Below are 23409 nucleotides of genomic sequence, written 5' to 3'. Positions count from 1 at the left end.
ACCGGACTGGCCATTTTTTTCTAAATTTAGTTTTTTGAATTAAATACTAGTTTTGAACTCAGGTAATTTTTTATTTCACTGTAACAGAGTTCATACTTTCTACATCGTATCTGTAAAAACTGTCATACAATTGATAGATTCCTTACCATGGAAATAGGGAATTGAAATTAGGAGGTTTTCATGTTTTTAAAAAGTTCAATGTATAAACTTAACTAATAAAATATGGCTGATATTTAGTTTATTTTGTTTTTAGGCCACTCACAATTGTTTGTACAAGACATAAATCTACATAATAATTAGTTCATAAATATTATGTATGATCTGTAAAGTCTGTTCAGTTAGTATAATGACTGTTGTTCAGTCTACGATCGCACGCGGCTGCCATTACGTGGACAGTGCCGTCGACGACACAGCTCTGACACGATTTGAAAGGAGGAATATAATGTATAGAGCTGTAATTTGCTGCCATCTATATTTTTTCGAGAACTATATGAACCAAATCTTATACCGCAGTGCTGATCAATGCACAAAAGACGTTCATTTCGTAGTAACAACGATGAAAACCAGAGAATGTATGCCGTGCAGGCTTCATTCTCTGCAATAAATGACACAGCCCATACGGCATACGGCCTTCGACCTCAAAATGTTAAGCTTGTCTAATTATAGTAAAGACATTAGTAGTCGAGTAAGGTTGGGTGGTATTTTTAAAAGTAGGAAAAATCACAATATGAAGATCAAGTTGAAATTCAAGAGGACAAAATTGGACAAATATTCATTTATATAAATAGGAGTTAGGGATTGGAATAATTTACCAAGAAAGATATCTGATAAATTTACAACTACCATATTGTTTGTCCTGTTGTATGCTCCTTTTCTTGTTCCAGTCTCTCTATATATTACTATATCTAGATTAAGTGCAGCGTGATATAATTATACACTGACACCCCCAAACTGCATTTGGCCTTAGTGTGCTGCTACTCCTATTGTGTAGTGATTGTGTTATGGCTATATTTTGGGCAATGGTTTATCTTAGATCTGGGCTCTTAAAATACATACGTTCCCCCCTCCCTTTAGAACAACATGTTTGTACTGCTTCCACTCCCCTGTAGGGTACTAAAGGGGGCTGCATGCTCAGTCCTGATCGATTGATTGATATTTGTTTTTTAAAGGGGCCTAACATCCAGGTCATCGGCTCTAATGGTACAAAATGAGACAAAAGGAAATGACAATTTAAAAGTTCAAAATCCTCCACTGACCAGAATTCAAAGCGTGAGGACGAAGAATGAATGGATGGACGGATATGAATTTAAAACGATCAGCAGATCGGACCAACAGTGCCCCACATGTACAGAAGCTGGTACAAAACAATAGTATTACTGACCAAGGGACTGCTTCTATAGCCCGATGCTAAATCGATTATGCTTATAGTCGAAATGAGTCCAAAATCCAAGTCATCGGCCCCTCATAATGGTATTGATTGCTAGAAAAGTAGGACCATGCTATGTGTAATGTTGCGGTACTAATCAAAAGTAGTGGAGACTCGCGGTATTCCACACATTATGGAAATATTCACAGGTAGTGTAATGCGCACATGTAAACAGACTTATGGTGTTTCGCACACTGCGGTGCTATTCTTTTTCTTTGCTAGTTGTTTTACGTCGCTGCGGCACTATTTACCGGCAACGCAAACCTATGGCGTTCCTCACATAAGTGGACTAACCACAGGGACTCGTGGGAACTGAGCATAGGTAAGGCAGAATCATGGTGTCGCTAATCCCATGGTGTCGCTCATATAGGGGTACGAATCGCAGGTACTGTACTACCTACCTCCTGATTCACACACTGTCGCTACTAATCACAAACCTATTGCATACCTAACATAGTTGTACTACACGCAAGTAAATGCGACCCATGGTATTCCCTGCGTGATGGTACTAACTACAGGTAGTCTCATGGTTCTATCTGGCTCATCCCTTGGTCGCCCCTTTTAGTCACCTCTTACGACAGGCAGGGGATACCGTGGGTGTATTCTTCGTCTGTGTCCCCCACACACAGGGGGTTGTGTGTTTGGTCCGCGAGAAGTATTTTATTTCCCTCAAGTCCGCTGGCAAGCCGGTTAGGACCCCCCCCCCCCCCCCTATCCGCCACCTGGGACGTGCCACGTGGGAGTATCATCTCTCCCCCCGCTACGCCAGCATAGTAGGTTCGTGGCGTGCTCAGTCTGTCCCAATCTGGATTTGTCTTTAAGTACAGCCAAACTAATAAGGTATCCTTTGTTTACCCAAGAGATCTCTTAGTTCTTTCTCCTACATTTCAGTTAAGTTCAACTTCTCCTCTGCTCTAACTAACTTAGAATCGATATCCAGCATTGCCTGGTGTGAAAATGGGAAACCATGAAACACCACCTTCAGGGTGGCTGACAGTGGGGTTCGGACCCACTATCTCCTGAAAGCAAGCTCACAGCTATGTAAGTCAAACCGTGCAGGGTTTTTGTGAATACACAAATCTCCTGGGTAGCCAATGCACTGTTGACTTACCAACAAATAAACATAAAATCAATAAAATTCTTATACTTCAAGTCATTGTTACTTACCTCCATCTTGGTCCTCGTCGATGCTGAAGACTGGTGCCACGTTACGGTACCTTTTCCCCAGCTTGTCCGCGCTACTGACGTGCCTCTCGACTGCATTGCTACCCGTTGGATTCACGATGTACTCAAACAGCTTCCCCTTCACTTCAGCTGATTTGAGTTTCATTGCAGCACTGTAAGCAAGTTCATGTTCTTAAAATTCCGGGATAGCAAAACTAATTCAAGATTTATTATTCATGCACAAAGTATTCACCTTATTTTTCCAAACAGGTCAGACGAACTACTATTTGATCGTATAGTTTCTGAAGTAGAACTTGGGCTGTTATTAGGGCCACAGACCAAACAACTCTGGGGGTTATGCTCCACCAGACACGAGCAGATATCCTCACCAAAGTATTCATGTATTGCTGAAATAAGAACAAAGTACATTCAACAGCCACTAATAAAGAGGTTTCCAACACTTGTGAATGTACATTTCAAAAACTATTCTAAAATCTCTGGAACTACAGTATTTGAGCAACTTTCTTGAAATATGCCCCATATGTAAATCACCACTGATGGGTTATTTTTATAGTATAAACGAGATATTTTGTGTGATGCGACTGGTTAACAGGACCATATAGTAAGAGCTGGCCCATATGTTTGATGCAAGTGCTGCCGCCTTATGGCTGCCAGTCGAAGGCTGTGACCTCACAAGCAAGACAAGCTATGGTCCCGGCAGCTGGTAGCCCAGCTGTGACTTCCTCTGTTGTTCTACACCAGTTCTGCATAAACACTGTACCTTTCAGTGCTGAAGTTTTGAAATTTCATGTTTGTAGATATTTATAAAGTATTAATTGTGAGTGAGTTTCACGTACAAGTGTTTCTGTCATTAATTTGTTCCAAGAAGTAGAACAAACTGTTGTGCGGTAGTTACATGTAAAAGTTATTCTCAAAAACAAACAATATGAGAATAAACCCGTTCTGAGCAAAATCTGTACCTTTCATTGCTGGAGTTTAGTAATCTTGTGTTTTTAGATATTTATAAAACATTAACTGTGAGAGTTTTGTGTAGCAGTGTTGCTGTCATTAATTTGTTCTGATAGGTACAATGACTTGTGCAGTACCAAAGTGGAAAAATTATTCTCGAAACACAAAGAATCTCGGAATAGACACAATTTACCACAGGCTTCCAAAGGATCTTCTGACTTGGAAATTTTTGTTGACTAAATGTAAACGACTGGACTCTGTTAATTGTAAATGTGCACATGCATGCTGCAAACATTTTTCTACCACTGATTATGTAGATGACTTGAAAAATAGTTTGTCAGGATTACCTCTAAAGAAAATACTGAAGTCAAGTGCTATCCCATTTCTGAAAAAAAACAGGTCATGCGGAACAACAGGATACAAGTAATTTAAATTTGATTCAGCGACTTAAAGTAAGAAAAATCACTTAGCCTTGGAAAGACTGGAAAATGTAAGCCCAAAGAAATCATGCACAGAAATAGAAGAAACTTCTACCGATATCTCCACTCAAGAAATGAATGAGGGCTGATTGTGTTCACTGTATTCATTATGCCCAATTACTCAAAGAAAAGTATTCTTAAAGAAAGCAGTTCTTGCTCTGAAAACAAACTTGAATGTTTTGAAAGAAGAACTGGAAAAATTGCAGACATTCTGAAATATGTTGGTAAGGCACAAGAATTAAAACAAGAACTATGTATCTTTAAATCCAAAAACAAAGAAAACTCTTGTTTGATGAACTGCTCACCCGACTGTTGACATCTACGCAGATGAGGTCACTAGCATGTGGAGGAAAAATTAGTCGACAGACAAGCGAAGACATTTCCCTTTCAATAATGATAAGTGCCTTATCACCTACATCCTACGACTTCTGAAAGGACAAGCTTGGATTCTCTTTGCTCTCTGCTTTTTTGAACAGCTATTACAATGAAAGCTTTGTTATCATAATTTGTAATCAGTATAGTAGCATGCTGTAGCAATAGCAAGAATTTCACCAGACCAGAAAGCATTGTACATGGCTTACAGAAGCACTGCCCAGTGCTGTCTGGCTCATTACGTCACACATCGCTTCAGCAAGGCAACACATTCCAGGCCAAAGTGGATCAGCCCTTACTATATGATCCTCGGTTAATAATGGCTTTTCAATGGTTTATTCCTAAATTTTTCCAAAATGACAATATCCCCAATAATAAAGCAAACAGGGGCAATTATCTCTCTTCTCTTGAAGTAGAGATTTCATTCTAAAGAAGGTGTCAGCAAACTATGGCCTGCAGCTTCTTTTTCTTTGGCCCATGAGTTAAGAAAGGATTTTACATTTCCAAATACAAAAAAATTTAAAAGCAGGATAATATTTCAAGAAGAACAAAAATTATATGAAATTAAAATTTTAACATCTCTGAAGCTATAAGGAAATATTTCCACAAGTTTATATACATATGGCCAGTTCCGCTCTCTATTGGCCAACTACGAGTTGAGCAGTTGCGAGAAAGACTGCGTATGGCGCTATGGAACATTCCTACTTTTTTAATACGCATTGTTTACGGCTGGTTTCACGCTCTAATGGCCTGCTTTGAGTTGAGGAGTTACCAGAAAGACCATGTGTGGTGCTCCTATATCTACGCATTCACATGTTGCTTCATGACCTCTGTTGTGATGACGCACAGTTAGGTGACGCTGTTTGAAGAAAACTGGAACTTTTGCCACAGAGGCCTCTGGAGTGATGATAAAAGAATTTCAGAATGAAATTGAACATACTCTTTCATGTAGTATCGGATTTCCAAAAATAACAAACAAGTAAGCTGTAGTGTGGATAGATTACATTTTGGTCGAGAAAAGTAACAGGAAAATATTGGTAGACGTAATAGCCCTCCCAAATGAATCTTTCGTAGGAGATCACAGAGTTGTGATAGCCAAGCTAAAGATGGGAAAGATACAAAAGATGACAGATTAGGCAAAGAAAGCTAAGGGTGTGGAAATTGCAGGAGAAGGAAATAAGAGTTCCAGACACACACATTAAAACAAGTATACCTAAGGAAAGACATCAGAAGGATCGAAGAAGAATGAGCATACTTTAAAAACAGTCATGGTCGAGTCTGCAGAAAAGGCCTGTGGAAGAGTATCGGGAAGGAAGAAAGATCAAGAAACGCCCTGGTGGAATGACAGGGTAGTTAAAAGGAAGAAACAAGCTTGGAAAAGATGGCTGAGAAACAGAACAACAGAATCCAAAACAGAATACAGGCACTGCAAGAAGGAGTGCTCGAAGGTGGTTCAAGAAGAGAAAAAGAAATGCTGGCACAAATTCACTGAATCTCTGCAAGAAGACACAATCGGAAACAAAAAGATCTTATTCCAGTGGGTTGAAAAGATGAAAAACCCAGGTGAAGGTGCCAACTTCATTAAAAATGAATAGGAGGAAGTGATGACACAGAAGCAGGATATATTGCAGAGGTGGGGAAAATACTTTGAACAGCTTTACAACGAGCATAATACCTCAGTACAAGGAGAAACCAAAGAACCAGATTTAGTGCAGATGGAAGATACCGAAAACGAGGTGTCGATAGCAGAGATTGAGTGGGCCACTAAAAGAATGGAACGAGGCAAGGCAGGTGGAATTGACGAGGTCATCATAGAAATGATAATTGCAGCAGGATTGTTGGTCTATAGTGGTTGTATAGACTCTTCAGAGTGATATGGAGAGAAGAGACTGTTCCAAAAGAGTGGATGAAAGGGGTCGTTATACCAATTTTCAAGAAAGGAGACAGGAAGCAAAGTGAAAATTACAGAGGAGTGACACTGGTACCTCAAACAGGTAAGATCCTTGAAAGAATCTTGGATAGACGAATAAGAGACAGTGTAGAGGGAAAATTGGCAGAACACCAGTATAGATTCAGAAGAGGCAGATCCACATTTACATTGCATCAAATGATGGAAAGCTATTGGGAATATGGAAAGGACATGCTAGTAACGTTTCTAGATATTGAAAAGGCATATGACAGTGTCCGAAGGAATATGGTATGGAAAACATTGACAGAGGCACAGATTGGGAATGAAACAATGCAGATGGTAATAGCATTGTATCAAAATTGCAAAAGCTGTAATAGAACCAAAGTGGGTCAAACTGAATGGTTCAGAGTTGAGGCAGGTTTAAGACAGGAAAATGTATTGTCTCCCTTACTCTTCATTATAATCATGGATAGAATTCTACATAATCTCAAGGAGAAGATGATGGGCGAGCAAGTAAAAGTCTATGGTCTTTGCTGATGACATTGTAGTCTGGGGAGATAATGAAGAGGAAGTACAGACACAAGTTGATTTATGGAATGAGGAGATAAGAAATTTTGGAATGAAGATTAGTACTGCAAAAAGTAAGACTTTGATCATGACAAGAGGTAACAGAAAAGCCAGGGAAGTGATAAAAATAGAAAATGAACCTCTTGAAGTAGTGAACAATTTTAAACATTTGGGCAGCGGGATATCACAAGATGGAAGTTTAGATGGAGAACTTGATTTAAGAGTACAGCAGTCTGCAAGTTTCTACCAGTGTGTGAGAGACATTGTATGGAACAAAGATATGCCAATGAAGTGCAAGAAGGTTTTATACTCATCCTATTATAAACCTATACTTTTTTTTTGCTATTTGTTTTACGTCGCACCGACACAGATATGTCTTATGGCGACGATGGGATAGGAGAGGCCTAGGAAGTGGAAGGAAGCAGCCGTGGCCTCAATTAAGGTACAGCCCCGGCATTTGCCTGGTGTGAAAATGGGAAACCACGGAAAACAATCTTCAGGGCTGCCGACAGTGGGGCTCGAACCCACTATCTCCCGATTACTGGATACTGGCCGCACTTAAACGACTGCAGCTATCGAGCTCGGTTAAACCTATACTGACCTATGCTTCAGCAGCCCGGACGTTAACTAAGTGGAACCAAAGTAAGATACAAGCAGCTGAAATGAGGTTCTTGAGGAGCATACAGGGAAAGACAAGACGAGATAGAATACGAAATGAAGAAATAAGGGGAAACGTGGGAGTGTGTAAACTTCAAGAAGAGATTGATATAGCAAAGCTAAAATGGTTTGGACACAGGATGAGAATGCCAGGAGAGAAAATACCAAAGAGAACATTCATGGATACAGACTGGAAAGAACCCTAGGGGACGTCCTAGAATAAGATGGAGGAGCTCTGTTATAGACTGTATTGCAAATAGAGGAGTCGATAGCAATAAAGTACTAGAAGAGGAATGCTGGAAAGATCGAGTAAGGTGGAGGGTTTTGGTACACTACCCTACCCAGAGAGCATCTACAAAAAGGAATGGAAGAAGAAGAAGAAGAAGAAGAAGAAGAAGAAGAAGAAGAAGAAGAAGAAGAAGAAGAAGAAGAAGAAGATAAATATTATGTATGACCTCTTAGGTCTGTTCAGTTGGTACACAAAGGGCACTAGGAAAGTTTTGCAATGTGAGTGAATGCTTTAGACTTTTTCAAAATAATTTCCACCACACTCAATACACTTCTCCATACGTCGAAACCAGTCACTGAACCAACTCTGCCACTTTTCTTCAGTTACATTTTCACACTCTTGATCCCATGCTGCCAGAAGCTCCTCGTTGGATGCAAAATCCCGCCCTTTCATCTTCATTTTCACTTCTGGGAAGTGTGCGAAGTTACATGGGGCAAGATCAGGACTGTATGGAGGGTGATCAAGCACAGTCAACCCTGATCTGGCAAGAAAATCCATTGTTACATTAGCACGATGTGTCTTGTCATATTGTTCTGGAGGTTTGGTAAATTACGATCTAAATTGTTTAATAGGAAAAAGGAATATGATAATGTACTAATTCTCACGTTGGTGTTAAGCTAACCACAATCAGGTCAGGTTTTGAACTACTTAGCTCTAACCAAGGGGCGGTAGGTTTATTTAATTTTTCTTTTTTTTCGGGGGGGGTCTTGTTTTATTCTTTCTTTACCTTCTTGGTCCTTTCAACCTAAATATATGTTGGTTTTTTTCTTGTTTCGGGCTTCTGTTACCGTCGCTATCTTTGATTTTGCGTTGTTTTTAGGTGTGTGTTGGTTGCTATGCCAACAGATGTTGTGTTGTGATTGTTTAAAAAAATATCCGTGGGTGGATGATTTTGGTTCCCAGTTTCCTCTTCTGTGCATGATACCTTGTGTTACGTTTCTATTTTATTCTTTGTTCTCTCCTTACCCTTCTTCTTGAACCTCAGTTTTGAATTATCCTAATTTATTTTCGATTTTCAACTTCTCCCTGTGTGTTGTGTTATGGTGATTTTCCTTACTGGTCTCCCTGTGAGGCCGGCCCTTGGAGAGAACTAAATGGTTTATGTGGTTATTGTGTGTTTTTTTAAAGGAGATTAATTATTTTAAACAGCTACTATTTTCATTATCTCATTACTTCTAGTATAATGGGGCCCCCAATAACTTTGATTTAATATATGATTAGTTTATTTTCCTTGGTGATAATTTGATTTAAACTTAATTGCTACCTTTTCTATTTTACAATGTGGGCGTTTTCTGATTACCATTTGCAATCTTTACATTTATCTAATAAATACTATTTTTCTTAACATGAAAAACACTGGTGTCTTCTTCCAAGTAGTTAAACATTTGATACCAGGTTCTTGATTTTCCATGGTTCGATGCGTCACCCTACTACTTCTTGTGGTAAGTTATTTACTGTTTCTTGTTAATGTTCTTGTGGGTGCCTGATTACGCTTCCTGCTCTTCCTTTTTTTTTCCCTGACTCATTTGTGTACTGGCTGTTACTTGTTTAATATTTTTGCTGCCCTTATCGTAGTGTTCTGGGTTTGGCTACGTAACGGGTCACAATGCAATGCTGTGTCAGCAGTGAAGAAGAGTTTAAAGCAGTCAGCTGCCTGTGAATGGAAATGACAACTGGGCTATTAGCCATACTGGATTTGAATGCCCTGTCAGGTCGTATGTAAGCAAAAGAGAAGACTTCAGTGATGTAACTGGTGAGATAGTTGACTGGCTCAAGAATCTACATTGTCAGCTGTAAAGGCTTCAAGACCACACTACATTGAATTCTCTCCTTTTCTTTTATTAAGCATTTTGCAACTCCTTTTCAATTTTACTTTGTCTATACACTACGATATGTCACACGCTCGATAAATGAAAATAGGTTGTTATTGGAACATAATAGGTTTCCTTTTCTGGGGCACATTCATGGTCCAGAACAGGTTTCAAACACTTTGAAGAAATGTATGCACCCGCTTTCCCTGTTCAAACTTTCTTTGTATATATATATTTTTTTTTTCAATTTGCTGTACGTCGTCCCAACACAGATAAGTCTTACAGCGATAATTGGATAGGAATGGCCTAGGAGTGGGAAGGAAATGAACATGGCATTAATTAAGGTACAGCTCCAGGTTTTGCCTGGTGTGAAAATGGGAAAACAGTGAAAGCCACCTTCAGGGCTGCCGACAGTGGGGTTCGAACCCACTATCTCCCTAATGCAAGAGAATAGCTACACGACCCAAACCAAAACTTGTCGGTTTTGTAATTTCTAGCACCTTCCCCTATTCTCTTCTTCCCAAGTATTAAAACCTACCATTCCCTTTAATCCTTCCACTGCTGGTCTGCCTTGTGTTGTCATCAGGAACTAATTTTTTATTCACAATTGAAATAAGCAAATTAAATACAATGCTAGCAAAAAAAATTAAAATACTGAGCAAGTTGGCTGTGCGATTTGGGTCATGTAGCTATGCACTTGCACTCAAGAGATGGTAGGTTCAAATCCCACCATCGGCAGCCTTGAAGATGGTTTTCCATTTTCACACCAGGCAAATGCTGGGGCAGTACCTTAAGTAAAGCCACAGATGCTACCATCCCAATTCCATCACTTTCCCATCCTTCAATATGTTAGTGCAACATTAAAAAAACTAGAGAAAATGAAAAGTACCCAATTAAACAAAGACAGCATCAAATGTAATACCTTGATAACCTCCGCTGAGCATGCTCACATAGTGAGTGTGCTTTTGGAGGAAGGATGCCACCACCATGTGTGTGTACTGGTCCTCCTCTAGGCGGCCTGATCCTAGGAAGCACAGATGTTCACCACCAGCCGCTGACCGAGCTGCCAATGCCTGACGCTGAGCAGAAAGTAAACCCTGCACAGCCGTTGCAAATGCTGCTGGTTCTTGCAACATCTGGAAAACAAGTACAGAATAACAGTGATTTACAATGGCATATACAGTTTATATAAAATTGACTTAAAAGTCTAAAGAAAGAAAAATAAACAATGTTCAAAAGCTACATCATATTGATCTTGACCTATGGAAGTAAAAGGTGTACCCTCATGAAGGGAGACTCATCAGGGACAAAGTTTCTCATTTTTAATATTCCTCAGAATTTTGTGTTGATTCAGTGTTTATTTCTATGACCTCTGGGATTTTATTTCGAGATTCAAGGACACAGGAATTCTTGGATGCCTACTGTACACAAAATAACACCATGTAGGACACCATGAAAACAAAGGACCCCCAAATTTACAGAATATCGCAAATTTTCCATCTGATCACCAAGCAAAAGATACATTTTAGATGTTGCAAAGATGTCCTCGGGGCTCGTGGGAGACTGGAGGTGGAGATGTAAGTTGAGGCATAGAGATCACCCTCCTAGTTCATTTTAGCTGCATGGGAGAATGGTTACCTCAGGTCAAGTAGGGGAACATCAGTCACCTTGACGAACATTGCAATGCATTTGAAATGCCAACAAGTTGAACATAAGGCACTTTAAATAATGATACAGGAGGAGAGTAGAGGACCCTCAATGGCAGAAATGACACTGGAATTCATGGATAGTCTTAGGCAGCAGTGCTACTATTACTGAAGCAAGGTTTATGAAAAATAATCCCTTCTCACCTCATTATCAGACAATACCAGCACAGATGAGTCAGCGTACATGACTATAATGCTGCATGGTGGAAAGCAGTGAGGAACTACCACTTCAAATTTCTCAAGCAAACAATCGTAGCAATAAAAATAATACAAATGCCCAAGTTCCCAAACTTTCAATGGTTAAGCAGTATTAAGAATCCCCGCAATGAACGATCAACGCTCCAAATCTACTTCTAATAGACACATCTTAAAGATTAGCTACTGGAAAGTGAATTCTGGACATAATTGGAATAGAAAGTGAAGCTCTTACATTCATCAAAGAGCTGTATGAATATCAATAAGTTACCACGAGAATTGGAAACAGACTGTAACTACCCAGATAAAACAGGGGGTTATGGCAAGGATCCGTATTATCTCCCCTGCTGTTTAATTAGTACCCTGAGCAAACCTTCCGAACTGCTCTTCCAGGAGCAAAAACTAACAGCAGGTTGATCAACAACCTGAGGTACGCAGATGATACTGTCATCTTCGCTGGCAGTCCTGAAGGTCTTCAGCGTCTGATAGACAGAATCGTAGAATTAACATCGACTACACAAAGTTGATGGCCAATACTAGAACTCTTAACACGTACATTCTTGTGAACATTTATGGGAAACAAATGAAACAAGTACAGAAGTTTAAGGGTATCTTGGCAGCCAGATTTCTGAAGGACTTGGACCAGGATTTAGAGATCCGTGTATTAATAGCTAATGCTAGCTTTGTAGAAATGGGGAATCTACTGTGTGACAGAAGCCTCAGCTTGGAGACACGGAACAACTTTATCAGATGCTATGTATATTCAATGCTTCTGTACAGAGCTGAAACATGGGCTCTGAACTGTAACACCATTAGGAAAATAGATGCCTTTGAAAAGCTGATTTACCAAAGGATGTTACAGATCTCGTGACCTGACTACATCTCCAATGCTGTCATACTCAAGCATATGAGGAAGGACGAATGTCTGTGTGTTCCTTGGGCATTTTAAGATGAATAATAAGTACAACTTACTAAAATTGATTATAAAGGGTAAAATTGATGGTTGTCTAGGTCATGGTAGAAGAAAAGAGGAACTTGCAGAACTGACAAGGCTGAACATCATGCAGATTTTGCTGTGATTGTGGCAAACCTCCAGTAAAGAAGAAGAATAAGTAGAAGAAGAAGAATTGAATGGTAGCTCAACAGACCATTTTCCACAGTTTTTCTGTTAACTCACTGGTATATACTCATTGCCCTCAGCTGTGGGGTAGAGTGCAGGGACATAACATGCACACACAGCCATGTGAGAGAGCTGAGTAAGCTTGATCAGATTTGAGCACATATTTCAAGTGTTCTGCTAAAAGACAGCATTTTATATACCATTTGAAAGATGAACAACTGCACTTTCTTGAGAGAGAAACTTGTTCGATTATCTCGAGTAGTTAATGTTCTATTCGGCACTGAGCGAGAATCCAAGGCTAGTAGTATTAATAACTGTGTAGAAGGCAGATGTTAGCAAGTGATGATATTTCAGAATTTCTGAATAGAAGGGAGAGTGACAGTGAGTCTGAAATGTCAGATTGTGAAGTACTGTTTAGCGGTAATGGCGATTGTGATGGATCCGAGAAAAGTAACAATGAATTTGAAAATTCTGGAAGTGATGAATGCGATGTTCTGTAGCTGCGTTTGAATAAAAAAAACTGAAAAAAATTAAACGTGGAGAAAAGGGAGAGGGGGTGGGAGGAGAGGAAGCAAAAAATATAAAATTTCATTTCCACTGAGTAATGGTATGGCTTCAACAATACTCCAGCAGTTCTGTGTCCCACGAAACCCTACATTTATCCAAAATGAAGATGATAAATGTCTAGTGGCTTAGCACCTCCCTGGTGGTTCAGAATTTTTAACACCATGAAAAACTAATGAAATGCAAAAGAAAACACCTAAAGCTAAGATTTACGGTTCTTTCATTTTATAAATCAAAGTTTGCACCAGAACATTCGAACAGATGTAACTAATAAAGTTGCATAAAAACCTACAAATAGTTATGACTCACATAAATTAAATACTAATTCTGGGTGTGAAAAAGTTAGAAAAATGGTATGCCAGTTGGTTAATATATTTTTGCTGCTTACTGTTCCCCTCATATAACATACATTTTGATACAAAATGCCAGTGCTGTTTGATAATTTATAAAACTGAATTTAGCAAACTTATTACTGTAAATGTCAGTTGTGAAAAATAATCAAGCTTAGTCTTTGTTGGTCAGCCTATATATCTATATAATAATTAAATCTTACCAGATTGCAGTCAAGGTGGAAGGCTGTAGGCAGATGTCCGGCATTGTACTGTTCAGCAGGTCGACAGTCAACAAGGAAAAAACGTACACACTCAACAGTATCAGATGTCAGCGACGACTCGGCATCCTCTATCAATTCCTGAGCGCTCACAGGTAAACATAACGCTTGTGAGATAGCACTGCCTTCACTCCCTACATCTGAAGGCCCGAACAGTTCGTCTACAAGATCCTGCAAGCATTAATAAATAAGTTATCAAAACTGAGAAGAATATATTGGAAAAGAAGGTAGGGGGAAGAGGATATATATAATAAATTTTAGAATTTTAGCAAAATAAAGGCTGGGTTTCCTTTCACATATGTGGCTATGCAAAGCAGAAACCTTTTTTAAAGTAGCTAGTGGGAGTTCTTGTGGAACTAAGTCGGCAACCTTCTTTTTTTTTTTGCCAACTTACCACCTAAAGTCTAATTTGTACACTCGTAATGTAAAATTCCCTCCCGCAGGTACTGCCACCTTGACGAAGGTAATATGGCATTGCCGGGTGTTTTTGGAGGCTTGCGTGCTCACATGACCCTTAGAGATATGCCAGCAGGAGCTACGGCTCCTGGTAGGGCCACCCAAGCTGGACAGATCTAAGGCGATGGGCCACAGTAAGAGCAGTACCCTGGTCTTCAGGCTGGGGGTTGGGTGTGGCCCTACCCCAGAAAAGAAAAAAAAACCTCTCGATACAAAACCAAAGGACAAAGGAAACTGGACAGATGTAATGGATAAACGACCCTGGCAATGGAAACGGCATACGGATGGGAGTTCGAAGATGGAGAACCAGAGCAATCAACAGAGAAGAGTGGGTGGAGATTGTCCAGGAGGCCCTACAGGGGCTGTAGCACCAAGGAGTTAAGTAAGAATAATGTAAAATTCACATTTAACCAATTGTTTTCAGTAATTTTGTAATAATTTAACAAATTATAAATTATTCAGAAATTAATTAGATACAAAGTATACTCTTCGTAATATCGGACCATGTTTAGTACCTAGAGTACGTTCACGAGTTGATCTATGAAATGAAATGGCACATGGCTTTTAGTGCTGGGAGTGTCTGAGGACATGTTCAGCTCGCCAGGTGCAGAACATTTGATTTGACGCCCGTACGCAACCTGTACGTCATGTTGAGGATGAAATAATAATGATGAAGGCAACACATACACCCAGCCCCCGTGTCAGCGGAACTAACCAATAATGCATAAAACTCCTGACCCCACCAGGAATCAAACCCAGGACCCCTGTGACCAAAGGCCAGGATGCCAGACAGTTGATCTATAAAAAATTCACATGGTATATTTCCTTCTCCTTTCTCGAAGTCGGAGTAGGAAGGAGGAGTAACAGAAAGAGGAGACGGAGACAATCTTCATGCACTACCGGCTTCACACAGATGAGCTCGTTCCACATCAGTCCCAGTTCTTCCACATCGATTTCTTTCTCAGATAATGACAAGCTCATTTCTGCTTCACATACTTGCACCATATTTTTTATACCTCAAGTCTTGCATTTTATCCGCTAAATACCCAGCAATTACATTTTGTCAATTCACACAATACAGTCTTCCCATAGTGAGTTTGTCAATTTGCTCTACATCATCTACAGATTTAACAAAAAAGTCCCAGTACACCTGAATTATTTATTTTTCAAAAGCAACTTATGTACGAAAATTGTATACTCCGAGACATCTCGTGGACTCTGAGGGAAACGGCAACAATCCAAATAGAAAGCCATAGTCAATAATAATTCAGAATGCTGTATACTGTGGAACCTCGATTCTCCGTTTTTGGAGAGACCACGAAAAAAATGTACAACACTGGAAAACGGAAAACCCAAGAATGAATGAAAACCATCAACAATTCGGCTAAACATCACAAAAATGGAATATGTATAATTATAATCATACAAACACTCTTAAACCAAACCAAACTATAGCCCCAATGGGCTTTTGCCTGCCAAGTGACCGCTGTTCAGCCTGAAGGCCTGCAGATTACGAGATGACGCATGGTCAGTGTGACGAATCCTCTCGGCCGTTATTCCTCGCTCTCTAGACTCGGGTCGCCATCTCACTATTAGATAGCTCCTCAATTAAAGGTATTCACGTTGGCTGAGTGGACCTGGAACCAGACATATCCAGGTAAAAATGCCTGACCTGGCCGGGAATTGAACCCAGGTCCTCCAGGTGAGAGGCAGGCAAGTTAGACAGTGGAACCAGCTTCAAATATTAATTACCGGTATGCGAGTTAAAAATCTCAATACTGAGCTCGATAGCCAGTATCCAGTATTCAGTTCGGGAGATAGTGGGTTCGAGCCCCACTGTTGGCAACCCGTAAGATGGTTTTTCGAGGTTTCCCAGTTTCACATGAAGCAAATGCTGTGGTTGTACCTTAAATAAGGCCACAGCTGCCTCCTTCCTGTCCCACTGTCGCCATAAGACCTAACTGTATCGGTGCGACGTAAAGCAACTTGCAAAAAAAAAAAAACTTTATATTCAGTTTTACCGGGGAAACTTTGCGAGTTGCCTGTGAAAACTTCTTTCTGTTCAACAACTTTGATCAACCAAACTCTTCCAAAAATCTAATAACGCCAAGCCAAACAACAATCGGCCACAAGTAGTTTCTAATTCTGTAATCTAATAAAATAAAGCACATCGGATACAAAAGCATTCAAAATAACGTCAAAATCCCTTCTTTTCTTAATCTTCCATCGTAATTTGTTCACCGATATACTGTTCGTAGTCAGTTTCTGGAAATCCTGTACCGCGTAAATTAGGCCTATATTGATTGTTAAAGGTTATGTTGAACTCTAGGATATGGTTTCGAATGTAAGTATCGATGCTCACAAGTTCTCGAATACATTATGTTCAATTCCGCCCGTCACTAATTGCAATCTAATTGGAAAGAGGAAAAGTATCATCAAAACTTCAGACATTACAATTATTCGTGACCTTGTGCTCAGCTGGAAAGCATGTTCGCTGCACAATTCAGTATGAGTAGGAAATTATTCAAACTTTTTAAATGTACCAAGCACAAATTTTATGACTTTTTAAAACAACAACATACAATTCCTAGTCTAGGACCAAAATTGTAATAGACAATCCCAAGACCTCCCATGGCTTTATGTATGTTCGGTGTGACATCTGTTTGGTCTCGATAATGTAATCGTACACGATACTAGATTTGTGTTAAGAAGGAGCAGTTTCAATTCCTGCCTGACAGCCCAGCGACCATACAGTGCCGAAAACCTGTTCGGCGATACAATCGAAAAAAAATTAAAAATATAAACATGTAACCCTGGACATGATGTGGACGTTTTACAAGTACGAACATTTGACGAAATTCGTTCAATCTTCAAGTAGAACTGTCGAAATGCGCTCTGTCTCGTTCCGATTGTGGCCACTCTCTGCTTTGTAATTTCTGAGGATTCTTTGCACAATATCATCCTAATGCGATGCTAAGATGCTCCCTGATGCAAGTTCACCGCCGATTGCTTTTCCAGTACAGTACTTGCTCTAATTATCATAATGGGGCATCAATGCCAAGATCCATAAATAGGCCTATGCCGTAGCCATCCTTTCATGCAATACAGTTTCTTGAAAAACGCTTGATCAAGGATTTAGCTTTGATGGGACTGAAATTTCTGGATGGTTGATATGGGAAATAGTTTCTTCAAGGAACAGATAATACAGGATTTTTACAACGTGATTTAATTAAGATGCTTGCAAAACCACATAATTTGAACTAATAATCTGGGAAAAGGTAGTTTCCGGGAACGGATAATCGAGGTGTCACTGTACAAGCCTTTGTTGAGGAAAGACTTGTTACTTTGGTATTATGTATGTCTCACTCTATGGTACAGAGTCCTGGACCCTAACAAAGAACACTAACAGACAGCTGTTCAGAACACGAACGAACAAATACTCTTCTCTTCCAATCACAGATGACCCCTATCTGGGGACCATCTGTCATCATCATCTGGGTATCCTTCCAGCGGGCTGGGTAAGACTCATTTACTGTAATCATAATTTATATATGCAGTTAGATTTATTCATCATCATCATCATCATCATCATCATCATCATCATCATTTTACAGTTCGAGTTTCCCGGGTACTCTTAGCGAGTCTCTCCCACTCTGTCTTATTGAGATATGTTCTGTTAATGAGATCATCTACTGTCCTTCCCCAATCTACAAAGGTCCATTTTAACAATGTCCATCCAGGGGGTTTTCCTGCCACATGCCTCACCAACTGGACAGGAAATTTGTGCTGTCTTCACAAAGTCGTGGCTAGATCACTGATGAAATCAACTAGATAATGTGCTGCTGAGTAAAGAGTTCCACGAACAACCATGCACAACCAGGATTTGAAACTGAAACCTTTCCAGCCTACTACTGTGAATGAATTAATCAGAAAGGGATTTGAATCAGTATCAGACAACATGTGCCTTGTTGTTACAAACTTTTCAAAACACAAGCGAGGCAGAAAGACATCCTCTTTAGCGACGAATGTGCTATTTACCACAGTTCAAGAGATCAGAACATCGTCTTCTAGTTTAAAGACAATCCCAGTTTTATCAAAGAACTGAATAAAACCATCCGTGCATGATGATGTGGGTGAGCTTCAATTTAGACTATCTGTTTGGCCCTTATTTGTTTGATGGACCAGTAAATCAAGTGTCCTATCTCAATGAGATTAATAACTGGTTATATTAACCAGACTATTTAGCTCATGGCTCCAATGACCAATCTAGTATAAGAATATGACGAACATCAACCAATCAACACTAATGAATGCCCAGCAGGGAATTTTGATTTCCTTTGCTTCAGTTCTATTAGTATCAACAGTATATGCATTAATCATGTTATGACCAATTATCCTGTCTGAAAAAATAATTACATCAGTAAACTTATCAGACGTATCTTTAAAATTAGCAAGATAAACATCTGCAACCGGAAGTCCATGATCCCCAAGTTTAAAAGCTGATAAATACATATCCCATCCATGAATAACCGAAGATTCTTTTGCATCTTTTAAGCCAGCCCATTTAAACCATCACCAGAAGAATTTACTACTAAAGGTAATAATTTCTTAGTGTACACCACTCTTTATGGATCTGTAGAGCGGGAAATAACCTCTCTGACGTATTATCATACGTATGTGGCATTTGCTTTTATATAAAATTTGTTAGAACAGCGCACTGAAACACCTTCAATAATACATGTGAGCACAGACTGCACAACCAACAGGATGTAACTGTGTTATTTTGTTGAAACTAACATACTGGGAGACTGGAGCCCAAAAAGTTCAAATGCAAAAATAAAACAGTATATTCCCATACTAAAAGTTTTGTGTTCTGCATAACTTATGAATACCTACTGCATGTCTTATGTTTATGCAGTTATTCACTAAATAGTCAAAATAAACACAACACAAGCTTCAAAATGCCTCTAGTTAAATTTTGGAGCTCTCGTTATATAACCACAGGTAACATTTTAAAAACATTCAACATCCAATCCTCAACAATAGGATTGTGTCCTCACTTTTGTTGCTACTTTTGTTAGTGTTGTGGGCTGAGTTGAAGTATGTGAAATGAAAGTGATTTCGAGTGCTATCTTTAAGCATTAACAAGGCAAACAGCTAGAGAGTGGTTAAAGGGTGATAATACTGAATGCAATTTGCATTTGTCTATGGGGTTGGGTCAATAAGAAATGTTTTACTGAATAGAGGATATCAAAACGCATGCACTTGCTATTTACAAGAAATCAGACTGTTCAGCAGAGATCGCTCAGGTTTAATAACTTCTTTGATTTTAGCTTTTTTATTTACACAATAAGGACGTTATGTAATCGCAAATAAAATATTTAACCTTTTTTACCAACTGCAGCTTATTTCACACCAATCTAAAAATCCTATTTTGATGCCAAAATACTCTTTATTTACAAAAATGAATATGAAATACAATGTTACAATAAACTGTTACATGCCACATGCTGCGATGGTGTTAACCAATAGCAAACATTACACACTGTGTGCTGGAATTGGGCAAAGCAATAGCATGTTGGGGTGGTATCAAGCAGGGAAACATGGAGTGATACTATACTTTCTTCTTTTGCTATTTGCTTTACGTTGCACCAATGCAGAGAGGTCTTATGGCAATGATGGGATGGGAAAGGCCTAAGAATGGGAAGGAAGCGGCCATGGCCTTAAGGTACAGCCACAGCATTTGCCCGGTGTGAAAATGGGAAACCATCTTCAGGGCTGCCGACAGTGGGATACGAACCCACTATCTCCCGGATGCAAGCTCACAGCTGCGTGCTCCTAACCACATGGCCAACTCGCCTGGTATATACAGTTCTTTCTTTTAAAACAGGAAAAAAGAAAAGAAAAAAAAAACCTTCCTCACTTTACCTCCAAACATATGTAAGACCTGTATTACATACGATAGAGAAATACCAATAACATTAATTTACCAACCTCTATGTAAATGAACAATGATCCCAACATTCTGCAATCATATATTGAATCTGGACAGCATATATGTATACAGAGATGAACATTATTTGCCTCACAATACTGTTTCTATTAATGCCACCGAGTATCACTTTTTTTTTTTCCATGACTAAAGTCATAAGATGACAAAACCCACTTACCTTTCTAAACGTTGCGGGTGTCTTGAGGGCGTAATACTGAGCTAAAGAGCAGAAATCCGTGACGTCATCTGCTTCCAGAGCACAGGGCATAGACACCAGGGTGTCCACAATGGTCTGTTTGACCTCATTCTTCAGCCCCAGGATCTGATCTCTGAAGAAGGAAACAATGAGTCAACTGCATAAAATACTTTAAATGTACAAAGTATTCAGATTGAAATTCAAAACAATTCGTGAACAATAATGGACTTCTCTTATATCACACTGCCCACATTCCTAAGTTCAATTAATTAATTAATTAATTAATTTACTTACAAGTGGCAAGGTTAGGGCTTTTACCCTTAACCAAATTCTTTGCTTTATTCTTTCAAATTAATAAGATGATTAAGGTTTTAAGGATCTTGATATACTACGATCATAAATTTGCACAATTTTTTGAGATTCAATAATTATTTATTCATGGTTGGCCAGAGTTAACTGCTACAAAATGGAGTACACCATACAGCCAGCAACTTAACACTGAATATTGAGTGGTGCAAAAAAAATCCTGACTCTCTAAAGGAGTCAACAGCTTTGAGTGGAGGAGCTTCTTTAGCTGGGTGCTGGTCTACCAGTGGAGGAAAAGCCTCTGAAATCCAGTATGCAGCGTCGGTTTTCCAGGATAGGGACAGCCTCACTGAAACCTGGCAGTTAGGTATAAAATGTCTTTTGGGCATGGAGAACATACCGTAATAACAGCCTACACGAAGTGTGAAAGTGGACAAGGACAGCAATCCACTGCCTGCCCCAGACAAGGGTCACAAGAAGAAATCATTATTTGTATTCCATTTATTTGTATTCCATTTTAATGGCTGCTAATGTTAGAAACTTTGCTTCATTTTGTAAGCAAGATGCTGTGAAACAATCACAACTTGAAGAACCAGTTAACCTCCTTGAGACTCCTACATCACCAAGCTTCAAGCAAGGACATTTGAAATACTAAACCAATGCTGTTCTGTTTCTCACACTTCAAATTATGTTGGTAGATCTACATGGAAGGGATCTTTTGGCTGAAAAAATCACTTTTGAAAAGTGCTAATCAAAGTATGTACTGTGCTGTATTGTTCTACAAACACAGATTTGAGTTCTCTCTTTAACACCATCTTTTGAACATGAGTACAGCAGGAAAGTAGTAGTTTTGATCTGTATCATGAAACTTTCCTTTTACCTTAGAAAATTTTCTGAAACCTCAAATCTTGCCGACAGTTCAAAAATATACATCTCGGTACCATGCAGATACACATTTGAAGAGGGGCAAGCCAAAGCCAAAGGAATCTTTCGAGGGAAATACTTTTAAACCTGTCTGCCAGTAAATGTTTGACAATTCTATTATTATAAATTTAACTCTCTTGGAATCAGTAACAACAAACAAAGAGAATATGAAAATAAACCAACCAAAAGAAGCATTTATAAACACATTTGTTTAGACATTATGTAATTCCTTGTGGTCTTTGAAGGAATGAGCAACCTAACAATCTAAATACATCTGCTCAGTTACTGTTGGGCACTTAAAATTTCAGATAAAAGTTATTATTTTCTTCAGTCAGAAATTCGGGCATAGCACCAATGACAAGTATTTTAGAAACAGAGAGGTACATCTGGTAAAGCTAAAATTTCTGCTCTCTTCACAAGATTGATGGCGACACATGGTTTAAGCACACTACATTTTTCTAAAGATACTAGCTCACTACTACACAAGTTGCCATGTGAAAATTTTTTTTTTTTTTAAATCACACGAGGAAATACCGAATATACATCACATATTTTTTTGAAAATCTGGAGGCAAAATGTTGAGCTGTGGATATTATTTGCATCAAGGTTAGTTCAGTGCTCCTGACAAAAAGCTAAGTTGGTTACTTTTCTGCCCACTGTGCCATGTCCTTCGAAAAGTGATTCATTATGGATAAAAATACACATTTATTCATAAACAAGGCAGTGAACATGGCATGTCATATGATATCACCACTCTGATACACGGCATACCTACTTAACCAGTTGTTGCTCTCGTAGAGGCATTTAACAACATTTCCTGGTGTATAAGCAAGTTTTTCATATGTTATTATCTACATTACTTGTGCCATTAGTGACAAGATTTTTGTTAATATTTTCTAATTGTTTTGAGTCTTAAAGTGCAGCCATTTTGTTTAACTCTTCTTTGAGGTTGATTATACAGTTGGGGGATAATCATCTACAAAGCCGTGCTCGTAATAAAAGAGAAATACAAAACAAAACTGCATCAACTAGTTGGCAAGAACTCGAACTACTTAATGTTACCGCTTTCATAAATAGCACAGTCACAATCATCTGTTGCACAATACATGACACGCCATTTTATTTCGCCTTTAGCACGCAAATAGCACTGCATCAGAGTAACTTCAAAAATACACCATGCCCAATTTCAAGACCATGAGAACATCATAAGGAGAATTTGATTATGGTTCCCATTAGCAGTACGGAACTGAAAAATTTGCCACTATCAAAAATTGGTCTGTTTCTTGTCAATTTAAAATCTGGTGTCCCTGTTCTGCACTGTGTGCCTAGAGGTGGTCGCTCAACTGTAGCCGACGCCCTGTGTGAAGTTGTTCGCCGTGTGGTGGATTCCAACTATAGTAGTGCCTGGACTGATATTTTTCATTTTGATGCTCTACGTGTTCCTCAGAAATCAGATAAGGTAACGAACCTCATGTCGTGGGTTAAACTGAGAGTTCGATACCGGAATGACGTCCACCGTGATGCCGCAACCTGCCCTATTTTTTTTTACATGAACAGAAGTCTCACACTTCTCTCAGTTCAGTCAATGTCAAAAGCGTGGAGAACAAACTTGCCGACGGTGACATTCGTGGAGCAGTTTGGTTGATTATTTCTGATGACACTGTCACCTCGCCTTATGCATCTGTATTAGAAGCATT

At 39.2% G+C, this 23409-nt stretch overlaps 1 protein-coding gene across 5 annotated transcripts in view; it reads right to left on the bottom strand.

The window, feature by feature from the left end:
* TBC1D23 (TBC1 domain family member 23) overlaps window positions 1-23409 on the bottom strand; it is a 167231-nt gene that overhangs the window by 56395 nt on the left and 87427 nt on the right. For all 5 annotated transcript variants that reach the window (XM_067153610.2, XM_067153611.2, XM_067153614.2 and 2 more), the window contains exons 6-10: window positions 20465-20615; window positions 13782-14009; window positions 10566-10779; window positions 2844-2997; window positions 2594-2763 (exon numbers count right to left, since the gene is read on the bottom strand). In XM_067153610.2, the coding sequence (XP_067009711.1) occupies window positions 2594-2763; window positions 2844-2997; window positions 10566-10779; window positions 13782-14009; window positions 20465-20615 (917 nt within the window). The remainder of the gene's footprint in view (window positions 1-2593; window positions 2764-2843; window positions 2998-10565; window positions 10780-13781; window positions 14010-20464; window positions 20616-23409) is intronic.

This window comes from Anabrus simplex, chromosome 9 (assembly GCF_040414725.1).
Source record: "Anabrus simplex isolate iqAnaSimp1 chromosome 9, ASM4041472v1, whole genome shotgun sequence".
In the NCBI taxonomy this organism is placed as follows: domain Eukaryota; kingdom Metazoa; phylum Arthropoda; class Insecta; order Orthoptera; family Tettigoniidae; genus Anabrus; species Anabrus simplex.
Note: the sequence above shows the minus strand (reverse complement) of the source record. Positions and strands in the feature narration are given on the sequence as shown.